Source organism: Mustela erminea, chromosome 5, assembly GCF_009829155.1.
Source record: "Mustela erminea isolate mMusErm1 chromosome 5, mMusErm1.Pri, whole genome shotgun sequence".
Lineage (NCBI taxonomy): Eukaryota > Metazoa > Chordata > Mammalia > Carnivora > Mustelidae > Mustela > Mustela erminea.
Window position 1 is genome coordinate 145,340,215 of NC_045618.1, and position 15,151 is coordinate 145,355,365.

Consider the following 15,151-nt stretch of genomic DNA (forward strand, 5'->3'; position numbering starts at 1 on the left):
GCGATCAGTCCCTGGCACAGGCGCTGGTGGTAAGTGGCATAGAAAGAAGACAGCTTCTGCCCTCATGAACCTTACAGTCTAAGACAAGAAGAGACATTAAGCAGTCACAGGAACGAGTGTTTAACACTGCAACTACGGCAAGTACCACAAAGACACATCAGGCAAAGTGTTCTGAAGGAGGCAGTGCTGATGGTTGGACAACCTTATGATGACGCTAAAACCCCCTGAACTGTACAGGTTACAAGGTGAATTTATGGCATATAAATTATAGCTTAAAAGAAGACGATGCACTGGGTTGCATACCTCTATTGGTATATCTGGCCAATGCAGAGACGGTGAAAACTTCCCAGAAAAAAAAAAACTTACCACGAATAACTACCATTTATAGAGCATCTACTACACAACAGGCCCCTTCCACTGCAATAATCAACCTGATCCTCCTGACGACCCTACAAAGTTGCTATTACCCTTGGTTTAAGAACCGAAGGTCCAGGTAACTTTACCCAAGTCAGAGAGCCGAATGGTGATGACAGAATCCACACTTAGGCCAACTGACACCAAGACCCACACTCCTACCTGCTACATCTAGGCAATGCCTACTACTCAGAACTATTTATGATATAAAAAATAAATCACTGTTTCATTTCCTTTGGTAGAAATTTATCATAACTCCTGTCTTTAAAATAGCCTATATGAGGGCTGCCTGGGTGGCTCAGTTGGTTAAGCGTCTGACTCTTGATTTCAGGTCATGATCTCAGGGTCTTGAGATCAAGCCCTGTGTCAGGGCCCTAGCTCAGCAGGGAGTCTGCTTGGGATTCTCTCCCCCTTCCCCTGCTCACACACACTCTTTCTCAAATAAATGTCAAGAATTTTTTTAAAAAGAAGCCTAAATGAATAAACTGTAAAGTCCTACAAGATCCTCAACTCCCCCACCACCATCACCTTTCTGATTTTATCTCTCTCTCTCTCCCTCACACACTGCTCCAGCCACCTTTCCTTTCTCCAGTATGCTGGGTATGGTCCTACCACAGGGCCTTTACATCTGCCTGAGCTAGGATGATTACAATCATGACATATATTTTAAATCATGATTCTGGGGGCGCCTGGGTGGCTCAGTGGGTTAAAGCCTCTGCCTTCGGCTCAGGTCATGATCCCAGGATCCTGGGATCAAGCCCCACGTTGGGCTCTCTGCTCGGTGGGGAGCTTGCTTCCTCCTCTCTCTCTCTCTCTCTGTCTGCCTCTCTGCCTACTTGTGGTCTCTGTCTGTCAAATAAATTAAAAAAATAATAATAATAATAATGCTTAAATAAATAAATAAATAAATAAATCATGATTCTGCCAAAACTTCAGTTAACATTTTCTGTAGCCATACTAAAAACAGTACTAGCAAGATCCTGTACTGAACTATACACTAATCATTAATTTTAAAACAACCTCATTTTCCCAGTCTTTTATTGTTCTACATGTCACCATGCAAAGATTTTCATTTTACAAAATCCAGTAACAGTAGATTTTGCTTACCAGTTAGTAAGAACAATCATACAGCTACATTTGCAGCAAAATAAAACAAAGCAATTAAGCCAAGAAAGTGTCACAATAGAATTTGATTACCACCATTCCTAAGTTCATTTCCAGAACCACAGTTTGTAAAATAACTATGGCAACAACACTTCAGGGCACCAAAATACCACCGAATTTTGCTGCATTGCCCATCTGTGCAAACACACACAAAAATACATGTCCACAACCAGTTATATAACTTCAACACAATAACATGATGACAATTTAAGTTCCTGTCATGCTAAAAATCCAAAGTAACTCTTAAGCATATATATCGGCACAGACTATTCAAAGTGGATGCTAAGAACGGAAAATTTACACTTACATTCAAATAAGAATTGTCCCCAAACTCAAGACGATGGAAACTATCACTTTTTATCAATAAGATTTACCTTGGTAACACCAAAGAAAAAAAAAATCCCAAATAATCTAATTTAAAATGGGCAAAAGACATGAATAGACATTTCTCCAAAGACAGACAGACAGCCAAGAGACACATGGAAAGATGCTCAGCATCACTTGGCATCAGGAAAATGCCAATCCGAACCACAATGCGATATCACCTTACACCGGTCAGTTGGCTAAAATCAAAAACACAAGAAACAACAAGTCTTGGTGAGGGTGTTAAGAACAGAAACCTTAAACACTGTTGGTAAGAATGTAAACTGGGCAGCCACTCTGGAAAACACTACAGAGTTTTCTCAAAAAATTAAAAATAGGGGCGCCTGGGTGGCTCAGTGGGTTGGGCTGCTGCCTTTGGCTCAGGTCATGATCTCGGGGTCCTGGGATCGAGTCCCGCATTGGGCTCTCTGCTCAGCAGGGAGCCTGCTTCCTCCTTTGTCTCTCTCTGCCTGCCTCTCTGCCTACTTGTGATCTCTCTCTGTCAAATAAATAAATTAAAAATCTTAAAAAAAAAATTAAAAATAGAACATATGATTAAAAATTCTACTCCTGGGTATTTAACCAACAAATTTGAAAACACAAATTTGAAAAGATGCATGCACTCTTATGTTTACTGCAGCATTATCTGCCCATAGCCAAATTATGGAAGCAGCCCAAGTGACCATCAATAGATGAGTGAATAAAGAAGATACTGTGTGTGTCTATATATATATAGACACACACACACACACACACAATGGAATATTACTTGGCCAAAACAAAAACAAAAACAAAAAAAGGAATCTTGCCCTTTGCAACAAATGGATGGAGCTAGAGTACATAATGCTAAGTGAAATAAGTCAAAGACAGACAAATACTAAATGATTTTACTCATATGTAGAATTTAAGACACAAAACAAAAGAACAAAGAAAAAAAGAGACAAATCAAGAAACAGACTCTTAACTCTAGAGAGAACACGCGGATGGTCACCAGAGGCAGGGGTGAATAAAACGGGGGAAGAAGAGTATACTTATGCGAACACTGAGTAATGTGAGAATTGTTGACTCACTCACTGTACACCCGAAACTAATATAACACCGTATGTTAACTATACCAGAATTTTTTAAAAATTCACCTCAGGATTCTTTTAAATAATAAGCTCTGTTTGAGCTGAGCATAACAGGAAAAATTTTGCCAAATTCAACTCACTAGCACCCCCCGCGAAGTGCTTGGAATACAACAAACTTCCCTAAGTGACTGGCACGAAGATTAGGAGCAAAGGCTTCGAGTCAGCTTGTTTGTTTTCAAACCTTGCTCTACTGCTTACCAGCTGGAGGACCTTAGCCAAGTTTCTCTACCTCTTGAGCCTCAGTTCTCCATAAAAACAGTGATACCGCCACAAAACCTGTGACACAGGGCCTCAGCACCTAATGACAAATACCACAGCTACTCACGATCACCAGACTGAGCCGCAGGAAGCAGCCAGAGCTGCCACTTTACGGCTCCACTTCGCACTGCAGCCTTCAAGAGAGTCATCCACAAAGACGATTTTTAAGTTCAATAAAGCCATAATAATACAAGCTTTTATTTTTTATTTTGTTTAGGTTTTACTTATTTATTTGTCAGAGAGAGATCACAAGTAGGCAGAGAGGCAGGCAGAGAGAGAGGAGGAAGCAGGCTCCCCGCTGAGCAGAGAGACCGATGCGGGGCTCGATCCCAGGACCCTGAGATCATGACCTGAGCCAAAGGCAGCAGCTTAACCCACTGAGCCACCCAGACGCCCCAATAATACAAGCTTTTAAATATACATCTTTGTATGACCAAGGCTTTGCTTTTCCTTTTATGAATTTCTGGGCAATCTAAAGGCTAGAATTATTTTAAATGACAATATTATGCCTATAATTTTTGTTTTAGAGAAACTAGTTTTCTCTCTCTTGCAAAAATAAAATCTTAAAAAAAAAAAAAAAAAGGGCACCTGGGTGGCTCAGCGGTTTGAGAGCTGCCTTCAGCTCTGGTCATGAACCCAGGGTGCTGGGATCCAGTCCGGCATGGGGCTCCCTGCTCAGCCAGGAGTAGGCTTCTCTCTCTGCCCCTCTCCCCAGCTGGTTCTCTCCCTTGGCAAAATAAAAACTTTAAAAAAAATAAAGAAAGAAACTAGAGTTAAAAAGAAAATCTTCTCCAGTCTTCAGGGTTTTGGCTACTGCATTAGGCTACACATTCATGCCTATCAAGTGACTAAATTATTAATTCACAATAACAGTAAACACCTACGGAGCCCTTATCTGCTCCATGGTACAAAGACACTTGGGCAGCGAACAAGCTTACTGTCAGGGCTGTCAAAACAAGTGTCCGGTTGCCTCAGCCTCTGATGCAGCCTGATTATTGCCCTTCATGAAAGTATCTGCTACGTATCAACCGCCGGGCCAACCATAAACAGCTGGGAATCACCAAGACCAACTCACTTCACAGGTGAGAAACTGAAGCCCAAACAAATTAAGTCCAGAGGTCACAAGGTTACTAACAAGTGGGGACTAGAACCTGAATCTCCCTACTTCTAATTGTATCAATTACAGGACAGCTGATGGGTTAGGCAAAGACAGACCTATTCTAGTACCTCAGGTATCTCTGTTCACAGCTGGGAAGAAAGCCAATACCCAAAATAAGTTTAATGAGAACTAAATGTTAAGTACAAACTCATTTAACCCCTAGCTGAAACGGCTCCCAGGACAGAAAGGAATGGAATCAGCTGGTCACACTACGTGGCGTCCACTGCAGGTAAGAAGTCACTACCAACATGACAGAAACACTACCAACAGAGTGCCTGTCGTATGAACAAAACACACTGTAGGGCGCCTGGGTGGCTCAGTTGGTTAAGCGGCTGCCTTCAGCTCAGGTCATGATCCCAGCGTCCTGGGATCGAGTCCCACATCGAGCTCCTGGCTCGGCAGGGAGCCTGCTTCTCCCTCTGCCTGTGCCCGCTCTCTCTCTCTGACAAATAAATAAATAAAATCTAAAAAACAAATAAACAACAAACAAACAAACAAAACCACACACTATAGAACCACTGAACTTCCTTTACTCACGTTAACATTCCTTTGGAAGAGAAGAAAGTACCCTTAGCGCCATTCCCGGATACATGTTTCGCCTCTGCACAGGAAGTTTTACCAGCTGCGAAGTGCTCTCTCTTTTGAAAAGAGAGTGACCAACTGCTGACCAATGAGCAAGGCAGTTTTCATACTTTCATGGTCTGAATCAGGCTATTTTTATTAATACTCTTATTTCTATCAAAGTTATTGAGGTGCGGCCTAAACGCTTTCAGGTCCGGATCTTAGGGAGGACCCAACGAGTAACCTTTAAAGTACAGCCCACTTTCTTCTTGGGAAAACATTGTTAAAATGTCATCCCCTGACAAAAGGGTGAATGACTATGGACATCAGAACGCAAAACTATTTTAATAAGGGAAAATTCCAAAATATAACTTTGTTTAAAAGTAGATAGTCCCAGGGGCACCTGGGTGGCTCAGTCTGTTAAGTGACCGACTCTTGATATCAGGGTCACAAGTTCAAGCCCCACACTGGGCTCCATGCTGGGCATGGAGCCCACTTAAAAGAAAAAAAAAAAGTAAATAGTCACAGAACTTCCCATAACAGGCAAATTGAAGTCCTCTACAAAGACTTTATTGTGTCAGATGAAAACGTGGCAGGATACTCCCATTTATTCCCAACAGCTGAGAGACTGGCTGCTCCAGTAAACCATCTGATCAATTAAAAGTTACCACAGACAATACACACTAACTGCCAATTTGCAAATAACTAAAAAAAATATAAACCTATGTTGCCCAAGATGGTAGCCACTGACCGCATGTGGCTACTGAGTACTTGACACATGCTCCTGTAAACTGAGGTGTACTATTAATGTAAAACTTCATCAGTTTCACACTGGATTTCAATGATTTAGTGTAAAAAAATAAAAAAGTAAAAGACCACATTAGTAAATTTCTTCCTGTCGATTACTTGTTAAAACAACACTTCTGATATAATGACCTGACCAAATAAAAGACATGACTAAAATATCATCTTCTTATGTAGTTCCTAGAAAACTTAAAATCACATTTGTGTGGCTCCCATTACATTCCTATTAGGAAGTACTGCTCCATACAAAGTATGCAAAATATGATCTAACCTTCCTTTGATGATTCATCATGATGATGAACACCAACCGTACAATAAAGAAAAATCTTATTTATATCGTGGATACACAGTTTAAGGCAGGACCAAGAAAGAATGGCATGTCCTTAGAACTGTATTAAACCTACAACCAGCCTCAGCTGTGTTAATGGAGGAAGGACTCAATCCTCCAAGCAGAATTTTTTAGGGATCTAGAAGAAATACAGCCCCAAAGTGCACAAAAGAGGGACCAAGAGAAATACCATCTGTTTCTAGAAGGCATTTTAAAACAAAAGCAGTGTGTTTTAAATAGTTAACAGACTTCTCTGTTTGTTCCAACGTAGTATTTGATTACTCTGAGTACCATGAAGAAATCCCCCGAGTGTAAGCAAACTTCTTAAAAAAGAAGCCTGACACACAGACCAGAAACCCTGACCGTGCGCAACCGAGGCGAAGCGTCGCGCGCCTGCGGCCGTGCCAGCCAGTTACCGGGTACTCACAAGCAAACGCCGCAGGGCGCTGAAAGCGCCCGGAAGCCCGCAGCCGCCCTTCCACGCCACCGCGGCACCCGCGCGGTCCACGGCCCGTGACTTCACCAGCACCGCTGTCCGGGTCCAAGCCTCGGCCTTCCACACGCAGCCGGCGAGAGGCGCAACGGCGCGCCTCGCAGAGGTTAATATTAGAGACACAACTCGGGGCCGCCCCAGCAACGAGAAACAGCGGCCCGGCGTTCTGCTGGACACGCTGCGACCCATCACCCTTGCGGATCCTCAGGACGGCCTCGGACGCCGGTTCGTTTTATTCCTACTTCGGACTGACTCCAGGCTTGAGACCTTGCCTTGCTCAAGGTCACGCGCTAACAGGTCGCGCGAGCGGCGCTCGGCATCCCCGGCCGGCCTGCCCTGCTGCCGCGACAAGACCACGCATCTAAACCCACAGGCCCGGACGCCGAAGAAGGATCTGAGGACGCTCCGTAACACGGCGCGCTGGACCGAGTTCCAGAAGGGGACGAGATTATCAGGAGACAGGAAATGACCTGAGAGATGGGGGGGGTCTAATCTAAACGTCCTTGAGGGCGCGCCGCACGAGAGCAGTGTCACGCAGAAAATGCGGGGAACGGCGCTTTCCGCCACAAACCTGACTTCGGGGCAGAGGAGGTCGCTTCAGGCCGGGGTTCCGCTGTCACGCTGCTGTGAGCGCGTTCGAGGGTTTCACTTGGAAAGGGGGCGTCGCGCCGGACACCGCGGCCCCACCGCTCTCCCTAAGTCCTGCCGCCCACCTCCCCGCGGCGCGGTCGGAACACCGCGAACTCGGCGCGCCCCGCGACCCGGACGGCAGGTGAAGGGAGGGCCCGGCCCACCCCCCGGCGGAGCGCGTCCTGGAGCACAGGACAAAGGCGGCACCGCGGCGGACCAGCCGCGCTCCACCTCCGGATCACAGCGACCGCGGCCGCCCCGGGCCGCGCGCGAGGGGTCCCAAGATGGCCCCCCGCGTCCGTCCCCTGGGTAAATTCCCAAATGCCACAGAATTTGCCAGCCAGGGAAGGGCTGCGGAGGTCCGTGGGGCGCCCGGCGCGGGAACGCCACACCGGAGTCCACACCGCCCGCTCCGAACGCGAGCCCAGCGAACGGCAGGCGGGGGGGCCCGGGGGCGCCGGAGACCCCGAAACCCGGCGGGCGCCAAACGACACCCCCCGTCGGGCCAGCCGCCAGGACGGGCTTCCCCTCCCGGGCGGCCCCCAGCTTCGGAGGGTCGGCGGGAAGGGCCGAGCCGCGGCCGAGGGGGCGCCGGAGGTGGGGGGCCCGTCGCGATCCTCGCCGCGGCCCCGGCCGCCGACCCCGGCCCTGGGCCCCGGGTCCCCGCCCGGCCCGCGCTGACAGCCCCGGCGCCGCCCCCACCTGCCCGCCCGGGGGGCGCCGGGGCCGGGCGCGCCCGCCAGGCCACTTCCTTCCCCGCCCGCCCGCCCGCCCGCCCGGCCGGCCTCGCGCGGGCCCCGGGGGCGGGGGAGCCGCGGGAGGAAGGAGGCTTGGCCGGCCGCCCGCGGAGGAAGCCGCCGCCGCCCGCACCCACCGGCATCATCTCGGCGCGGGTCCGCGGCGCCTTCGGCCGCCTGACAGGACGCTCGGCGCCGCGCCGCGCCCGCCGCTCCGGCCGTTCTCGCAGGCCGCGCGCCCGCCGCCGCGCTCTCGGGCCCTCAGCGGCGAGGCGGCGGCTGCGGCTGCGGCGGGCTGCGGAGCCTGACCGGCCCTGTCGCGGCCGCCGGCGCGCTGCGTCGCTGTCCCGGGAGCGGCCGCCGCCGCCGCCTCCGCCCGACCGCCTCGCGCCGCCGGCCCTCGGGCTCTCTCCTCAGCCCCCGCAGGCCCCGCCCCCAGCGCGTCGCCCCACACGGGGCCAGCGACCCCCTCCGATTGGCTGGGCGGGGGCGGGGGCGGGGGCGGGGGCGGGGCTTTCCGGCCCCGCCTGCCCAAAGCCGCGCTCGCGGCGGCCAGGTGAGAGCGCGCCCGTGCGCGTCCGCGCTCCCGAGGGCGGGCGCGCTGCGGACGCCTCGCTGCTGCCCCGCCCCGCGTGGAGGCCTGCGGGCTCCGGGCCGCGCGCGACCGAGAGCACGGGTTCTCCGAGACCTCGGGAAAGGGAAAACGGAGGCGGGAAGAGGGCAGGGCCTGGGCGCGGCTCCGCAGGGAGCCACGCCGGGCCGGGACTCGAACCTTGGGCTCCGGACGGCCGCCGGGGGCGGGGCGCATCCCGCGGCGACGGCGCGCGCCCGCGTCTGACCGCGGCCTGACCCCGGGCTCCCCGCGAGGGGCGCGGCTGTAGCCGGGGTCCGGATCGGAGGGGCGTGGCGCGCCCCCAGACAGCCACGTGACCCGGCCCCGCGGCGCTCGGGATGGACCCGGGAGCCCGCCCTGCGCTCGGGTCCCCGGGGCCCCGCTCCCGCCGGCTTTCCGGGGCTCGTGCCCGCACTCCATATGCGGCCTTCACGCCCGCGATACCCTCGGCCTCGAACGCCTGTGCCCACCTGTGCCAGCGTCGGTGCTGCTCGAACGACCCGGGTTCGAGCCCAGGCCCCATCTGTAGGGCCCAGGTCTCTTCCTACAGCCTTGTCTCCCCTGACACCTCCTTCTGGCCTGAGCGCCTGAGGGACGGAGACCAGGGCCCCGTGTCCAGAGCCCGGCGCAGGGCATGGCACGCACCGTGTAGCTAAGGTCACAGAAAGGGCAGGTACCCTTTCTGTGCCCTCCAGGCTGTGCCAGTCATTTGAACCCTGGCTGAGCCGAGATTGTGCCTGATGCACTCCACGGCCAGCGCTGAAACTTCCACGAGCACCCTGAACACGGAGGTCTGCTTACGGCTCAAACACCAAAGGCCATCAACCACCTTGCGATGGGCCCGGCTGCTTGGAGACGGCAGCAGGTCCCAGGGGCCATCCATCTGTAGCCTGTCCCTTCCTCTGCATCCTCTGAGAGCCCCAAGGCCGGTGGGTGAGGCTGCGGGGGGCAAGAAGGGAGGAGGTCAGGCAGTAAGAGCTGTCCTCTTCATGGGAAGCCACCCCTGGTCTTCAGCGGCCACAGTGGTTGGTATTTAAGAGTGTAGAATTTCCAGTTAGACAAACAGCCTCTGCCACGCCCTCACTGCATGATCCTAGACAAGCTACATCTTCTCTCTGAATCTCAGTTTACCCATCCCTATAATGGGCCATTACAGAGATAATGGTGGCTGCCTCATGGGATTTGGAGAGGGTCAGACATGAGGTATGAAAAGCTCCTAGCACAGTTTGTGGTACGTGGTAAGTGCTCCATAAATAGTTTCCTGTAGTTACGCTATCATTAGCAAGCCGGCTTATTGTACCTATGTCCCTGGGAGAGGGACCGCCCAGGAAGTTTTAAACTTACACACGTGGGCAGTAATGGCTAGTGACACATCTCTTCTGGGACCAGGGTTTGGAGAGAGAAGAGAAAGCTCTGGGTAGTGGGAGGAAGTCAGGACCTGGATTCTAATCCCAGCTCTGCTTCTCACTCTGTGTGTGGTCCTAGGCAACTGGCACCCTGTCCTCTGAGGCTCCGTTTCTCTTTGTGTAACCAGAGAGGGATTAGCTTCTGTGGTATCCAATGGCTTTCGAGCTCTGCCATGCTAATGTTCATAATCGTGGGGTGGGTGCTCGCCCACTAAGCCAGGTAAGGGGACGGGCTTTGCCAGAGCACTGCGAAAATGTGGCCCCTGCCTGGAGGTAGTCAAAGTGAGCCCAGTCTTCTGAGAAGGAAAGCCTAGCCATTGGGGTCCCACTCTTGCCTGTAGGACCCCTAGGTACAGAGAGCGGCACGTGCCCTGCCCCCATGCCAAGGCCCCATCTATCCTCTAGGCAGGCTGTTTAGTGACCCCATCCCTCAGAGGCTCCCCTCGCAGTCCCCAGAAGGCTGCTTCTCCTTCTCTCCACCCTGCTGCACCCGCCACGCACCCAGACCAAATGTGTCGATGACTGGCCTCCCTGCTCTGACCTCCACGCCCACATCATCCCCAACACGGACATAATTAGGTCATATGTACACACGCCTGCCCTATAAAGCTCTTCTGTCACCCAGACTCAAGTTCACAAGAGGCCCTTCAGGAACCACTCGTGATCGGGGGGGTGGGTATAGGCTTTAGTGTAATGTAAGAAGATGGGCAGGTTACACAGAGATGCACATAGCATATGTATGAGGGCTGAAATTTGCTTGGCAACAATTGAACTAAAAGTGGAGGGCGAGGCAGGGAGGGATGGCGGAACCATACAGGCAAATTCCTGGTAAGTGCTGAATATGGGCGGTGGGCCTATGGGGGGGGTTGTATTTGTCCCTCTACCTGGTATGTTTGAAATACTTCATAGTAAAAATGATTCAGTGCTCTTTAAAGCAAACACAAAGGCCATTCTGGGAGAAAAGCAGTATAGATTCATATCTGCATGAAGGATTCTTTTTTTTTTTTTTTAAGATATTTATTTATTTATTTGATGGAGAGAGACACAGTGAAAGAGGGAACACAAGCAGGGGGAGTGGGAGAGAGAGAAGCAGGCTTCCAGCCCAGCAGGGAGCCCAATGCAGGGCTCAAGCCCAGGACCCTGGGAATATGACCTGAGCTGAAGTCAGATGCTTAACAACTGAGCCCCCCAGGCGCCCCTGCATGAAGGATTCTTGAAGTAGAGGCTGTGGGTAGGAACAGGCACTGCACAAACAAGGGACAGAAATCTGAGCGAGACTTTTCACTGTTTTTAAAAAATAGACTTTATTTTTAGAACCATTTTAAATTTACAAAAAAATTTCAAAGATAATACAAACAGTTCTCATAGTCTCCCTCGCCTCCCAGTTTTCTGTCTCCTCAGTATCTTGCATGAGGATGGTACGCGGTTACAACCAGCGGACCTAGGTCGATCCAGCAGGATAGCGGAAGTCCATACTTCATTCAGATTTCCTTAGTCTTACCCAATGTCCTTTGTTGCAGGACCCCATCCAAGATACCACATTACCCTTAGTCATCGTGTATCCCTAGGCTCCTCTGGGCTGTGACAGTTTCCCAGAGTTTCCTTGTTTTTTTAATGACCTTGACAGTTTTGAGGGTGTAAGTTGGGTGTTTTATAGAATATTCCTCATTTGGGATTTATCTAATGTTTTTCTTTTTTAAAAAAAAATATTTTATTTATTTATCTGACATGCAGAGATCACAAGGAGGCAGAAAGGCAGGCAAGTGGGGGGGGGGGGGGAAGCAGGCTCCCTGCCAAGTAGAGAGCCCGATGGGGGACTCTATTCCAGGACCCTGAGATCATGACCTGAGTCGAAGGCAGAGGCTTAACCCACTGAGCCACCCAGGCGCCCTACCTAATGTTTTTCTTATCATTAGACTGAGCTTAGGGGATTCTTGGGAGAAGGCCACATGGGTAAAGTGCCATTTTCACCACATCCTCCCAAGGGCACATGCTATCAACATGATGCATCACCGTTCACGATCTTGATCTTCTGATCATTATTACTTTTTATGTTGGATTGTGGAACCGGAAGAATATGCCATGATTTAAAATTAAAATATAAAGATCTCAAGACCTACATGAGTTTGCAGGGGCACCCAAAATGAAAGATTACAGAATGGAGGGCTTAAACAACAGAAATTTATTTTCTCCCCATCCTGGGGGCTGGAAGTCCCAGATCAAGGTGCGGGCAGGGTTGGGTTCTTCAAAGGTCTCTCTCCTTGCAGGCGGCCATTCCCTTGCTGGCTCTTTTCTCATTGTGCTTACATCCCTGTTGTCTTTCCCTCTTCCTCTAAGGACACCAGTCATATTGGAGTAGAGTTCACCCGTATGTCCTCTCTTTAAACTTGAGTTCCTCTGTAAGGGCCCTATCTCCAAATAGTCGCATTGGGAGGTTATAGAAGGGTTAGGACTTTGACATATGAATCTTGGGGGGGTGGGTAGGGGCACAATCCAATCTGTAACAAGACCCCTCAGTAGGGCCACAACCCACTTTTTCAAGTTAACCTCCCATGCCCCAGCACCTCCCAGCAGGGACTGTATACCCCTGCCACCCCAAACCCTAGCCATTCCCTCCCCCAAGCCCTCGTGCATCCGCCTTCCCGTGCCTGCAAAAGCGCTCTGTCCATTTCCTCCCAAGTGCTACCTGTTCTTGTCACAATTCAAATCCATCCTCCTCTTCAAGGTTTTCCCAGATCCCTCCAGGAGAGCTCATCTCAACCACCTTCTTCCAGACTGCTCAGTCCCACGTCACCTGTCACAACCTGCCACCTTAGAGCTAGCAACACACCTATTTGGCCTAGGGGTCAGTGCCCTCAGCTAACAGAGGTTGATTGGCTTTCTCCTGGGTGCCAAGCCCTGGTCCAGGCTGTGGGGACAGAAACTTGAGCAAGACAAACACGGTTCCTAAATCCATGGAGCTTATATTCTTGTCAGGCGAGAAGGTGCTAAGCAAGAACAGAAAGAAAATAACTTTAAACACCGGTTAAGTGTATTACAAAACCAGTAAAGTCAGAAAATGTGACTGCTTTTTCCAGAAGAAGGTGACATTTGAGTTGAGACCCAAACACTAAGGAGGTAGCCCTGCAGGGCTCCTCAGGAGGACCATGTCAAGGAAGCGAAAGAGCAGGTGAGAAGGGCATGAACTTGGGCAACTCTTGGGGCGAGCACTGGGGGGCTAAGGGTGGAGCCCGGGAGAGTGAACGGAGATGAGGTCCAGTTGGGGTTTGTGGGCCAGGAGAGTCTGGATTTTATATTAGTGGTTTTCCAGGGGAGTAGAGGGACCTGATTTAGGCTTTCCAATGCCCGGTGGCTACCATGGGGAGGGTGCCAAGATTGGAGGAGGGAGACCCCTTAGGAGAACCAAGGTGGAGGTGGCAGATTGGGGAAGGGAACTCCTTTCGGATGTGCTTTGAAGGGGGGTTCTTAGATAGGAAAGAAAGGAGGCGGATGGCCCAGAAGCTTCGGCCCATTGCTGGGCCGAAGTCCCAGCACTGGAAAGTCCAGTGCTGGGGTCCTACTTTGCCACGCTGGCCCTAGGAAGGGCCACACTTCGGGACCCCTTCCTCTGTCCAGCTTGGGCCACCCCACCTTGCCATCTACTCAGCCCTCCTCCAACCAGACATTGGGCACGGCCTAGGCCTCTCTCCCTCTGGGCCAGCCAACCCCGTTTCCCTCTGCACCCCAACCTGAGCCGCTCTCGCTGATTTAGCGGCTGTAGGGCCAGAAGGGGGTTTCCAAAGTGGAAATCACAGCGGCCACCTCCCCAGTGGCTCCCCGCAGCCCTCAGGGCTCCCCACACCCTGCTAGAGTAGTTAAAGCCCTGGGGGCTCGGGAGCTCCTGCTGCCCAGCCTGTCCGGCTTCTCTGCCAGACCCTCGCCCACCTCCCCCGACCCCGGGCCAACCCCTCCCGCTCGCGCCCCCCCGCGGGCAGCCCGAGGGCTCCCGTCCCGCTCCCGCCCGGGGTGGAAGCGGGGGCGGCGCGGGGAGGCTCGGGCTCCACCCTCCCGGTTCCCGGGGAAACCTGTTTCCACGAGGGTTGGCGGCGAACCAGCCGCGGTTCCGTTTCTCTGGCGGCGCACGAAGTGACACTTCCGTCGTCAAGGCTGGAAGAGGAGAGCCCGGCCAGCGGTCTGCGCTTCTCGGGGTTCGCGCGGCCGCGCGGGGTGTGGCGGCCACCGGGCCCAGCGAGCGGCGGGCAGAGGGGGCGCCCGGCCTGCGGGGGCCGCGGTCCGCCACCGGGGAACTGCGCCTGCACGCCCGGCCCCGCGCCCCGGCAGCCGCCCCCGCCGGGAGCTGGGGGCCGCGGGCGGGGTCTCGGGAGCTGGGGAGCGGCGCCCGCGCCCACCCAGGCGAGTGGGCGCCGCCGGGGCCGAGCTGCCGGGTCACCGCCCCGGGGTGCGGGGTGCGGCCCGTGGGGGACACGGCAATGGCTCGGCACCCGGGAGCCTCCACTCCTCCCTGCGGGGACTGCGCGAGAAGTCCGGGACTCCCGGAAGCCCCGGGAGGGATCGCCACTCGTCCGCGGCCACCCAGGGGGAACCTAAGGTAGCGGGGGCGGAAACCGGAGCCCCGCGGGGGCCGCAGGCCGGGCGGCGGCACCCGGCGCGGGGCGCGCCCCTCCCCTCGGCGCTGCCGGCTCCGCCCCGGGCGGGCGGGGCGTCCTCGGAGGGACGGGGCTTCCCCGCGGCTAAGCCAGGTGCGTGTACGCGCGCGCGCACAGGCGTGCATACACACGCGTGCTTACGCGCACACACCCTGGTCCTGGTCTGAGGCCGGTTACACACGCACGCATACACACACACACATACACACGTATGCGGACACGCCCGCACGCATGCACACATGCAGACACAGACACACAAACACATACCCTGGTCCTGGTCTGAGGTCAGGTACGTACACACACACACACGCATAACATACACACATGTATGTGTGCACACACACTCTCACCCTGGTCCTGGTCTGAGGCCAGGTACACACACACACACACACACACACACACACATCCTTGTCCTGGTCTGAGGTCTAAACCACATCTCCCCCTC

General features: G+C 53.1%; 2 protein-coding genes across 6 annotated transcripts in view; both read right to left on the minus strand.

Annotated features, from left to right (window-relative positions):
• PPP1R13B (protein phosphatase 1 regulatory subunit 13B) overlaps positions 1 to 9,451 on the minus strand; it is a 91,556-nt gene extending 82,105 nt beyond the window's left edge. Inside the window, exon 1 of one of the 2 annotated variants that reach the window (XM_032345441.1) lies at positions 9,125 to 9,451. Coding sequence is in view for 1 of the 2 variants with exons in the window: in XM_032345439.1 (XP_032201330.1) it covers positions 8,179 to 8,187 (9 nt within the window). In the remaining variant the exon portion in view is untranslated. Of the gene's footprint in view, positions 1 to 8,178; positions 8,446 to 9,124 lie in introns of those variants that run through there. The other variant, XM_032345439.1, reaches the window with a different exon arrangement.
• Positions 9,452 to 10,134: 683 nt separating this feature from the next.
• On the minus strand, positions 10,135 to 14,862 carry LOC116591948 (collagen alpha-1(I) chain-like). Of its 4 annotated transcripts, none has more exons than XR_004286252.1 (3): positions 14,125 to 14,862; positions 12,747 to 13,047; positions 12,162 to 12,390 (listed from the first exon to the last, which is right to left on the minus strand). XR_004286252.1 is itself a non-coding variant. In XM_032345445.1 (3 exons), exons 1-2 carry the CDS (start codon positions 14,829 to 14,831, stop codon positions 12,900 to 12,902), a joined length of 855 nt encoding a protein of 284 aa, XP_032201336.1. In that variant the 5' UTR covers positions 14,832 to 14,862; the 3' UTR covers positions 12,162 to 12,390; positions 12,891 to 12,899. The 4 variants fall into 4 exon arrangements, 3 of the variants coding, with proteins under 3 accessions (XP_032201334.1, XP_032201336.1, XP_032201335.1); XM_032345445.1 differs by having other exon boundaries at positions 12,891 to 13,047; XM_032345443.1 differs by lacking the exons at positions 12,162 to 12,390; positions 12,747 to 13,047 and adding an exon at positions 10,135 to 10,150 and having other exon boundaries at positions 13,595 to 14,862.
• Positions 14,863 to 15,151: the final 289 nt, after the last annotated feature.

What these genes read in the sequence shown, in the direction of transcription:
- LOC116591948 (XM_032345443.1), bottom strand. Translation starts at nt 14,831, where the DNA reads ATGCACGCCTGTGCGCGCGCGCGTACACGCACCTGGCTTAGCCGCGGG.